General features: G+C 56.0%; 1 protein-coding gene across 1 annotated transcript in view; it reads right to left on the reverse strand.

Annotated features, from left to right (window-relative positions):
• Window positions 1-5758: 5758 nt before the first annotated feature.
• SAPCD2 (suppressor APC domain containing 2) overlaps window positions 5759-11170 on the reverse strand; it is a 6174-nt gene continuing 762 nt past the window's right edge. The window contains exons 2-7 of the mRNA XM_029203736.1: window positions 10912-11160; window positions 8191-8303; window positions 7482-7628; window positions 7074-7181; window positions 6856-6978; window positions 5759-6782 (exon numbers count right to left, since the gene is read on the reverse strand). Coding sequence (XP_029059569.1) covers window positions 6654-6782; window positions 6856-6978; window positions 7074-7181; window positions 7482-7628; window positions 8191-8303; window positions 10912-11160 — 869 coding nt within the window. The 3' untranslated portion in view covers window positions 5759-6653. The remainder of the gene's footprint in view (window positions 6783-6855; window positions 6979-7073; window positions 7182-7481; window positions 7629-8190; window positions 8304-10911; window positions 11161-11170) is intronic.

An 11170-nucleotide genomic window follows, 5' to 3' on the forward strand; every position in this document is an offset into this window, starting at 1 on the left:
TAATTTGTTTTCATTTTCATTGTGATTTCTTATTTGATGTATGAATTGTCTAGATGTGGGTGTGGGTTTTTTCCTTTTTTTAATTTATTTTTTTCCTGTTTTTTGTTTTTTATTTTTTGTGTGTTTTTTCTTCCCCCCCCTTTTTTCTTTGTTGTTTCTTCTGGTTTTGTTTTTTGTTTTTTGGGGGGAGGTGTGTGTGCTTTAATATCCAAAAGTCTGGGCTGTTTTCTAAGGTACCTGCATCGTGGTTGCATCATGTAGTCTGCATGAGAGCAATCTTCCGATATTTGTTGCATTGCCTTTTGGGCCCAGCATGTGGTCATGAATAGTTATAGATGCTCTCCGTGTGCTTGAGAAGAATTCTCCAATTAGTGAGTGTCTCGGTCTGGATTTGTCCATTAGATCAACATTACCAATAATGTTCAAATCTACTATATCCTATCAATTATCAAGAGATATATGTTAAAATTTCTCACTGTGATGGTGAGTCTGTCAATTTTTCTTTATAGCTCTGATAAGTCTTGCCGTATATATAGATAGATAGATAGATTTTTTTAAACATATCGTACAATAGCAAAATCAAGAAATTGACATTGGTACAACCTAAGGAGCTTACTTCTCTTTCACTGGTTTTACTTGCACTCATTTGTGTGTGTAGCTCTCTGCAATTTTACCACACGTGTAGCCTTTTGGGACCACCACGACAACCAAGAAATTCAAATGAACCATCCCCACGAGACCCCTCACACCGCCCTTTAGCCAACCCACACCCTCCATCTCCATAATCATGTCATCTCCCAGTTGGTACATGAATGGGTCACACATAATGTATCCTTTTGAGATTGGCTCTCACCACCCAGCATAATTTCCCTGAGGTGCATCCATGTTGTTGTGTTATCGATAGTTCCTTCCTTTTCATTGCTGATTTGTATCCCGTGGTGTGGATGGACCATAGTTTGTTCAAACAGTCACCCATAGAAGGAAGGACATTTGAGCAGTGTCTAGTTGGGAGCTACTACCAGTGAAGTTGCTCTGAACAATCATGTACGTGTTCCTGCGTGAAAATAAGTCTTCGTTTCTCTGGGATAAATGCCCAAGGATGCAATCGCTGTGTGTATGATGTGTTAGGGTGCTCCAGAGAAAGGAAAGAGAACCGACAGGAATATATACATGGGGGTGGCAGGGAGGAGAGAGGGAGAGAAACAGATTTATTTTAAGGAATTGGCTCACGCGGTTGTAGGAGCTGGCAAGTCTGAAGTCTGCAAAGCAGGTCAGCAGGTTGGAACCCAGGGAAGACTGGATGTAGCAGCCTTGAGCGCAAAAGCAGTCTGCAAGCCGACTTCCATCCTTTCGGGGTATCTTAGTCTTTTCTCTTAAGGCCTTCAACTGAGTGGATGAGGCCTACCCACACTATGGGGAACAATCTACTTTACTCAAAGCCCACTGGTGTAAACGTCAATCATATCTAAAACACACCTTCACGGCAACTTCTGTGTTTGACCAAAGGACTGGGCACCATATCCTAGCCAAGCTGACACATGAAATTAACCATCATATGTGGTAAGTCAATTTTATTTTATTTTATTGGTTTTTTAAAAAAAATTATTTTTGGCTGCGTTGGGTCTTCATCACTGCTTGCGGGCTTTCTCTAGTTGCGGCGCGCGGGGGTTACTCTTCCTTGCGGTGCGCGGGCTTCTCATTGGGTGGCTTCTCTTATTGTGGAGCACGGGCTCTAGGCGCGCAGGCCTCAGTAGTTGTGACACTCGGGCTCAGGAGTTGTGGCACGCGGGCTTAGTTGCTCCGCGGCATGTGGGATCTTCCCGGACCAGGGCTCAAACCCACGTCCCCTGCATTGGCAGGCGGATTCTTAACCACTGCGCCCCCAGGGAAGCCCCTCAATTTTAGTTTGAAACGGAATTGCCAAATCATTTTCCAGAGTGGTTGCATCATTCAACATTCCCACCAGTAATGTGCGGGTGAGCCAGCGTCGTCTCCCCGTCCTCACCTGCGCAGTGTTACCAGTGTTTCACATTGGCCACTCTGATTGGGGCGTAGCCATTCTCACTGTAGTTTTTTTTTTTTTTTTTTTTTTTTTGCGGTACGCGGGCCTCTCACTGCTGTGGCCTCTCCCGTTGCGGAGCACAGGCTCCGGACACGCAGGCTCAGCGTCCATGGCTCACGGGCCCAGCCGCTCCGCGGCACGTGGGATCTTCCCGGACCGGGGCACGAACCCGTGTCCCCTGCATCGGCAGGCGGACTCTCAACCACTGCGCCACCAGGGAAGCCCTCACTGTAGTTTTAATTTACATTTTTCTAATGGCTAATGACATTGAACATTTTTTCACATGCTTATACGCCATCTGTATGTCCTCCTTGGTGAAATGTCTGCATATCTTTGTGATTTATATTTTGGTATTGGGTGATTACAACTTTAGGGTTGCTATACCTTCCTGGTAAATTAAACATTTTATTATTAGCTAGTTACTCTCTTCAACACTACTAATGTTTCTTGCCTTAAAATCTATTTTGTTTTATATTAATGCAACTACTTGAGCTTTTCTTTTTTGTTTTTTGGTGTCATACTTCAGGCGTGTCTCTTAAAACAGCTTATATCTGAATTTCTAAAAATCCAATCTGATGACTCTTTCACTAGAGAGTTTAATCCATTCACATATATTGTGATTACTAACATATCCAATCTTATTATGTGTTTTCTTTTTTTAAAAATTTATTTATATTTATTTATTTTTGGCTGCGTTGGTTCCTCATTGCTGCGCACGGGCTTTCTCTAGTTGCGGCCAGCGGGGGCTACTCTTCCTTGCAGTGCACGGGCTTCTCATTGTGGTGGCTTCCCTTGTTGCAGAGCACAGGCTCTAGGAGGGTGGGCTTCAGTAGTTGCAGCACGCAGGCTCAGTAGTTGTGGCTCGTGGGCTCTACAGCTCAGGCTCAGCAGTTGTGGCGCACAGGCTTAGTTGTTCCGCGGCATGTGGGATCTTCCCGGACCAGGGCTCAAACCTGTGTCCCCTGCATTGGCAGGTGGATTCTTAACCACTGTGCCACCAGGGAAGTCCCTTATTATGTGTTTTCTGATTTTTTAATTTTTTCTTGTAGAGTTGAACTTCTTTTCCCTTTTCTCCCCCATTTCGCTGTCCCTCCCTTCTTTGGAAGGTATACACCGAATAGCAGTTATTTTATCTGGTTCTCCCAGTTATTGTAACATACATATTTAATAAAATAAAATATAAAGTTAATATCTTTTCCCTCCTTATGATCAATTATACTTTATTATTTTAACACTTGATGAATTTTTAAAATTTACTATTAATTAATTAGGTTGCGCTGGGTCTTAGTTGTGGCAGGTGGGCTCCTTAGTTGTGGCATGCATGTGGGATCTAGCTCCCTGATCAGGAATCAAACCTGGGCGCCCTGCATTGGGAGCGCAGGGTCTTAGCCACTAGACCACCAGGCAAGTCCCTGAACAATTATACTTTAGAATTGTTTATCTCCAATCACTCCTCCCCATTTTTATGACATTATTGACATTATTTAGGTCCTGTCCTGCTCTCCCACAAATCATCACCATCATCGTAATTATTGTTACAACGGAGACAAGAAACGGCGATGTTTTGCCGACAGCCGTGTGGATGTGCTGTCTTGGAAGTGGGTCCTGCCTGTCAGTCAGCATCAGGGGAGACTGCAGCCCCGGCAGATCATCTTCACCGCACCCTCACACGATTCCAGGCCAGAGCCACCCAGCTCCTAACCCACAGAAACGGCGAGAAAATGTGTTGCCTTAAGCCACTAAGTTTTAAGTGGCCTCGTTCTGCAGCCACAGATAACTAACTCACCCCGGTCTACGATTCCTTCTTGAATTTTACCTTCTCTCTGAAATCCTTCTCTGGAATTTCCTTTAGTCAAGTGCTGTTGGTGGTAAACTCTCAACTTTGTATGAACATGTTTTTATTTTGCCCTCACCCTCAAAAGACAGTTTCTCGGGACGTGGGCTTCTAGGTTAATAATTATGTATATAATCTCAGCCACTGAAGGCATTTCACTCTCTCTGGCCTCTGATGTCACTGTGGCAGCTCTTTTGTAGGAAATTGTTTTTCTGTTTCTGGATTCTTTAACAATTTTTTTAATGTTTATTTTTATTTTCTATTTTTTTCTATAACAAACATCTATAAGCTACATAAAACACACATATGCAACCCCCAACTAAAATCCTTCCATAGCTCTCTAACAGAGCTCAGGAAAAAGTACAAACTCCATCCATAGCCCATCATGCCCTGGCTCTACGCCTCCTGAACTCTTCCTCTTCTAAACCTCTCCATTCCTGGAATGACCCATGTGCTCCCTTGCCTCTATCTTACTCATCAGAGGCTTGGTTCAGGTATCCATTCACTTTTCAACTTGTCCAGGAGAGGTTTTCCCTGAACTGTCTCTTCACCCCTCCCCCAATAACCACACCTGCCCCCAACCCCACAGTAAAGGTTAGAGATGTCTCCCTCAATGTCTTTAGCAATCTTTTAAGAGAAAATGTCATTTCTTTTTATTCATCCTGGCTGGGATCCACTGGGATTCCTGGATCTGAGAATCGATATTTTTAGCCAATTCTGGAAAAATTTAAGCCAGTTTAACTTCATATATTGTCCCTCCTTCCCTAGCCTCTCTTTCAGGAAATCCAATCAGACAAGCAGCCCTCTCCCTCTTATCTTTCAAGATCCTCCTCTCATCCATATTTCTCACCTCTGTCTCTCTGGGCCGTGTTCCGGACCATTTCCTAAGCTCTGTATTTCAATTCACCAAGTCTCCCTTCAGCTATGCTGAAATTTTCCATCTGAAGTCCATTTGAGTTTTAAATCTTTATATATATTTTAAATTCCTGGTTCTATTAGATTCTTTTTCATGTTATCGGTCACCTTTATAGAATAAAAGATTACACTTTTTTTTTTAACAGAATAAGAAACTATAAAGACTATTCCTTGTTCGTATTTTCTAGGATCTCTTTTATTTCTTCAGGCATACAAAACATAGCCATTTTATGTTCTCCGATTATTGAATATCTGAATCGGTTGTTTCTGCTGGCTCTCGTGGTAGATTCTTTCCTTGTGGTGTTTATGAAAATTTTTTTAAGCTGGAGATGCTCATTTTCCTTGGAACTTGGTCTGTAGGAAATCCTTGAGGCCTGGTGGAGTTGCATTGCTCTAGAGCAGAGATGCTCAGCTAAGGGCAACTTTGCCCCCTGGGCACTGGCAATGTCCAGACATTTTGGTCATCACAACTGAGTGTGTGTGTGTGTTGCTGGCATCTAGTGGATAGAGGCCAGGGATGGTGCTAAACATCCTACGGTGCACAGACAGCTCCCCCAAGACTTAACGCGGCCCCAGACCTCCCCCCTGCATGGCTGAGAAACACTCGCTGCTCTAGCGACGACGTTTGGCTTCCACCAGCCGCCTGGGCCCCGCCAACCTGGGGCCACTTACAATTCTCCCCTTGGGGTCTCTAGGGCCACACAGGCAGCCTGATTTCAGACTGCAAATGAATAGGACGCATTTTCCACCCCGCGTGGAAAGCCAGCGCCACGAGGCCTCTCCCTGAGTCACGGGTTTCTTCCACACTCACCCTGCGGCTGAAGGGTCCGCCTTCTGTGGGCAGTACCCCTGGGGCAGACACTGGCTTCTGGTCCTGCCTCCCAAGTTCCGTGAAGACCTCAGGGGGAAAGCAGATACCCTCAGGGCAAAGGCTACCCCCTTTGCCGTTTCAGCCTCTGCCGGTTCGTTCCCTCTATATCCGAGGTGCAGGGTTGGGCAGGAGCCAGTCAGGTGAAGCAGGAAGTGGGTGTTCCCAGGGACGGAACAGCATTTGCAAAGCCCAGAAACGGGAGAGCCCGGGCCGGCAGGGCTGGGGGCCGGGGATGTGGAGGCTGAACCCTGCTTGGGGCCTGGGTCTGCCCGTTTGTTTAGCATCTAAGGTCCGTGGGGAGGACCAAGCAGGCCAGCTTTGGCCCAGGCATGAATCCAGTGAATCCCCAACACCATGCCCTCGGGGCTGCCCTGGAACTGGACACAAGCAGAACCCCCTTCTTAGAGGCCACCCTCCATCTGCTCCTGACTGAGGGACAGCCGCCTAGTCTTGAGCGGGGCAAGACGCCCTTGGACCCCCGGGGCCAATCACCCGCTGGACCTGCAGGTGTCCCAGCCCGCCCCAGGTTCCCCTACTCCGGGCCCCATCTGAGACGCCACAGCGGGGCCTCCAAGGCCGCAGTCACCAGTGCATGTGGCGCCCTCTGCTGGCCACTCTTGGGAACGCAGCCTAGTGTGATCAGCGCCTTCCCCTGGAGACCCCAGGTGGGAGGGGAGACACACCAGCTGCCAGGGCGGCCCAGATCTGGTGAACACGAGGGGGTGTCCCCCACTGTCCACTGACAGTGGCAGGAGCAGCTTCGGGCTGTGTGTTGGCATGATGGAGTCCCACCCCAGGTCAGGCCCCCAAGACCAAGATGGAGTCAACGTCTGGGGTCTCAGAACATCCTGGGGTTAGGGGAGCCCGGACTGGAAGGGAGGAAGGAGGGCAGTGCTCGGGCCGGCCAGGGCGCCTGCAGCCTCAGGGCTGAGTGCCAGGCCGCGAGGCCCCTCGTCCGTGCCTGGGGCCGGCTAGATGAAGGTGGAGTCCAGGGGCCCAGCGTCCTGCTGGCTGAGGGCACGGGCCTCAAACAGCTGCTTGATGAGGGCGGACTTCTCCTGCTCCAGCTGTGTGATACGCTCGCTCTTGTCGGTCACCTCCTGGGCGGGCAGGAGGGCAGTCAGGGCCTGCCCAGCCTCCGGCCCCGGGCGACGCACCCGGCCCGCAGCTCACCTGGGTGAGGAGCCGGTTCTGCTCCTTCAGCATGAGGACGGTCTGCTGCTGCCAGCTAGGGACCGCGGGCGAGGCGGGCGCCAGGGCGGGGCCCAGGGGCCCCGAGGAGGACGAGGGCAGAGCCTACAGGAGGGCACGGTCAGGCAGGCCTGGCAGCCCTGGCACAGCCCCTAGGACAAGGGTGAGGGCGGCACCGAGCTGGTCTGGCGAGCACTCACCCTTCCGGCACAGGCCGCGGCCAGCAGCTCCCCCAGGCATCGGGCCACCTCCTGCACCTTGGGCAGCAGCTGCCCCAGCAGGCGGGGGCTCCCCTCAGCCCCGAAGCCCTGGGAGGGGAGCGGGGGAGGGGTGGTCAGAGCGCAGGCCGGCCAGGGTCAGCCCCAATGCCTCGAGGTGGGGTCCCCACGGGCGGAGGGAAGTCACTGCTCTGAGCTGAGGGAGCCCAGGGGTGTCGCAGCAGGTGGGGAATATCACGGGGGGGGGCGTGGCCCAGCATTCTGGGTGGAGGGACAGCCACTGTGCCCAGCTGGGGGTGCCCGGGTTTGGGTGGGCGATCACTGTGTGTGTTGGGCGAGGGCCACTCTGCCTGGGGCTGGGGGCAGCCTAGCCCCGACAGCGGCACTCACGGCACCGGCCCTGCTTTGGCCCAGGCGGCGCTGGCGCTCCTGCACGCGCTGCAGCTGCTGCTGGTACCACTCGCGGCCCCGCGCCATCATCTCCAGGCCCCGCAGTAGCGCCTCCTGCTCCTGTTCCAGCTCCTTCATCTGCTTCAGCTGCGACACACGGGCACGCGCCATGCCAACGGGCGTAATAGCGGGTGCCGCCTGCACCTGTCTATGTCCGCAACTCACCCAGCCCGCACAGGAACGGGCCCGCCGGCCCGCGTGCGCACACCTGTACTCGCGTGAGCCCTCCTGCGCTGGGAAGCACAGCCCGCCTCCTCCTCCGGGGGGCCCTGGCCTTCCTCAGGCCCTCCACGCAGCCCTCCCCAGGGGAACCTTCCCCTCTCTTTACGGCGAGTGGTAGCCCCCGGCTGCTGGGCCGGCCTACCATAGCAGGGAAGCAGGCAGGGGCCAGCGCAGTGCTGAGGAGGGGGCCAAACGTTCCCCCTAAAGGACTTCCTGACCTGGCCGCGGGCCGGCCCGCAAGGGGATTCAAAGCAGGATGGGGAGAGAGGTTTAGAACTGCCGACGTTCCTGCCACAGAATCCCCCAGAACCCGAAACCAGCTGTCCCCTCCCGGGCAGAGGGGTGGTCCAGCAGGCCACGTCTGGGGGCCAAGGCCAAACCCAGGCAAGATGGAGAGCCCCCCAGAGCCCCCCAGGCCCTTACTCACCAGGTCGCAGTCCACACCGTTGGTGATGGTGTGTCTCCGACGTTCCCCTCGGGCACGGGGGCCCCACCGGGCGTCCCCCACGCCCAGCTCCCGGGCCCTGCAGGCCACTGCATCTGCAGGAGAGGCGAGGGCCTGGCTCGCTTCCAGGCCTGCCAAGTCAAGCTTGCCTCCCCCAGCCCCGCAAAGACCCATCCCGGAGCCCCTGCCAACCAACCCCAGCCACGCAGAGCCAGGTGTGCCGGCCTGCGTGCCTCGGGATTCCTCAGCAATTCAGAACCTCCGCACCCTGCCGGTGCCAGGCTGGGGTCTGGGCCCCACTCGACCTACACAAGCTCCCCTCACACCTGCCTTGGGGACAGCCATGTGGCCGCTGAGGCTGCATGTTTGCACACACACCCCCCACACGCCTCAGGCGTGAGCTCCCTGAGGGCTGGGGTTTCATCTGGCTCATCTGTGCACACCCAGGGCCCGCACCTCAGGGGCTCAAAGGCTGCTAGGTACGGAGCCAGCGAGGCGGCCTCTGGAGTCCACTCCTGTCTCCTTGTCCACCCAGGCCCTTTAAGGGTGACTGGAGTTCACGCAGGAGAAACGTGGGGCATGGGTGGCAGAGACCTGACTTCTCCCGGGAAGGTGACTGCAGCATAAAGGTAGTTCCCTGCGTGTGTGCACCAGCCGTGCCCTCAGCAGGCAACTCCTACAGCAAATGTGGCCAGCTGCAGTCGGCTGGGGGCCGGAAAGCCAGGTACTTCCCTGGGAGAGCCTCCTGGAGGGCCAGCAGGCTTTCCTGGGGGATGGGGGAGTATGTGCAGGGCTGCCCAGGAGGGCAGGAGTGGGGTGCAGGTGAGGAGGGCACCCTCCACTGGCTCCCTAGCCCTATGCCCCGCCTGGCACAGTGGTGGGCGGGTGGTGCAAGAAGGGGGCACAGGTATGCCTGCTAGGGACACGTCCAGAGGGCTGGCACCAGCTGGCCACGCAGGCCACCAGCCAGCCCTGGCAGACAGGCTCCAGGCAGGCCGAGTTCACGTTCCAACCTGCCGGGCTGCCCGGCAAGCAGAGAAGGCACAGCGGGGGAAGGGGGACAGGACAACCCGGAACACCTGGGCCAGTCTGCACTGTCAGCTCTGCAGGGCAGCCCCGGGACCCCCAGAGGACGGCACGCTGGACGCCCAGCGGCTGACCAGCAGGCAGGGGCATCAGCACCCGTGTCTGGGCCTGACAGAGCAGCTGGTACTTATGGAGCCCAGGCCGGCCTGGTGTGAGCTCTGAGCTCCGAGAGGGAACAGGAGGCAGGACCTGGACCTCTGAGAGGGCTTGGGAAGCTGTGCACATGGAGGCCTTTCTCTTCCTGGGGTGCTAGGGGGCTCTTGGAGCTCAAGGTTTGGCACCCAAAGAGTATGCCACACGCCCTGGCTGGGCCTCTGCCTGTAAAAGGTGACAGCGAGAGCCCTGGCCTGAAGCCTAGAGAGGGGCTGATGTGAACGCTGCCCCGTGGTGGGCAACAGCCATGTGCCCGACCCCGGACCTGGACCTCAGAGGGCTGCAGTGAGGGACCCCATGTCACACAGGGCACCAGGGCAAAGCTGGGCGGGACGACAGGACTGAGGCCTCCAAACCCCAAACCCATGGCTGATTTCCAACTGTGTGCAGCCACGTGGATTGCACCAGCCCTGAACTCAGGCCAAGCACACCCAGAAGCCCACTCCCCCTACACACACCTTGGGGACAGGGAGGTTGGGCAGCGAGGCGCCTGCGTGCGGGAACCCTCAGCCTCGGGTGGGCTGCTGGATTAGCTCACCAGGGAGGCTAGGGGGTCACCGCAGCTCCAACTGGCAGTCTTGGGCTGGGGAATATGTCCAAGCCTGGGCGGGGGGGTCCAGCGAAGCTGGCAGAGCGGTGGGCAGCACAGAAAGGGCTGGCAGCTGCCCGGGTGGAAGGCCTGCACCTGCACAGGCTGAATGGGCCGAGGGGCCCAGCCCCCGCCCACAGCCATAAAGCAGGTCTTGTTCCCAGGGCAGACTCTGGGGGACAAACAGGGGACCATTCAGCCATCTCCTGTCCCTGCCAAGTGGACCGGACGCCAGGCCATCCCCAGGGGCTGTGGTCGGTCCCTCCCAGGTGTCAGAGGTGCCACGGCTCCAGGCCTGGAAAACTGGGCTGGAGACCACCCACCCCTCTGCCTTTTCCTGGCAGCTACGCCAGGTCCTCCTGCACCACCTCTGGCAGCTCCTGCCTGCCCTGGCCTCAGAGCGGGGCAGCGGGCCCAGGCCCCTTGGCGGAGCTGTCAGACTGAGAGGGACTCAAGAAGGCAGCAAGGGCCCTTCACAGTCTGGGGGCCCTCGCTCTACACCAGTGAGAACTGCCTCTGCCTCAGTCACCAGGTGAGCCGAGGGGCCCAGGTGTCCCCAGGTGTGGGCAGTTACTGGAGGTGGAGAGCCCCCTCATACTGGACAGGTTCCCCGGTGCCCCGCTAGGATTTGGTACAGAGTGGGTTCCTGGTGGGGTTTGCTGAGTCACCCGCCAGCCCCTTGGCCCGGGTCCCTGAGCACACCGGCATGGGGACGAGGTTTCTTCCCCTCCGGGCCGCCAGGTGTGTACCAGGCTCAGAAGCCAACGAAGAGCTGTCCGCTCTTGTCCCCCCGCTGCGAGATGCTCGGGCAGCACCTCTTCGGTGCGCCGGCGAGGGGAGCTACGAGGCGGGGCCGGGGTCCGCCCCGCACTCACCAGCGTCCGTGTTCGGGCTCCGCTCCAGCGCCGCGCCCTGGGGCCGTTCGGGCTCCTCCGGGCCGGGCGCCGCCTCCGCCAGGCTGCACAGCCTCTCTAGGCTCCGGGCCGCGCCACCCGGGCCGGCCGGCGGGGGGCGCGCGCCCAGGGGCAGGGGCTTCCTCTCCAGGACCGTCCGCGGCTCGTCGGCCGGCGCGAACACCAGGCGCTGCGGCGGCGGCGGCTGCCCCCCGGGCCGCGCCGGGCAGCCTCCTCAGGC

The sequence above is a fragment of the Monodon monoceros genome, unplaced genomic scaffold (assembly GCF_005190385.1).
Source record: "Monodon monoceros isolate NGI ecotype Baffin Bay Population unplaced genomic scaffold, NGI_Narwhal_1 Super_Scaffold_5, whole genome shotgun sequence".
NCBI lineage: Eukaryota > Metazoa > Chordata > Mammalia > Artiodactyla > Monodontidae > Monodon > Monodon monoceros.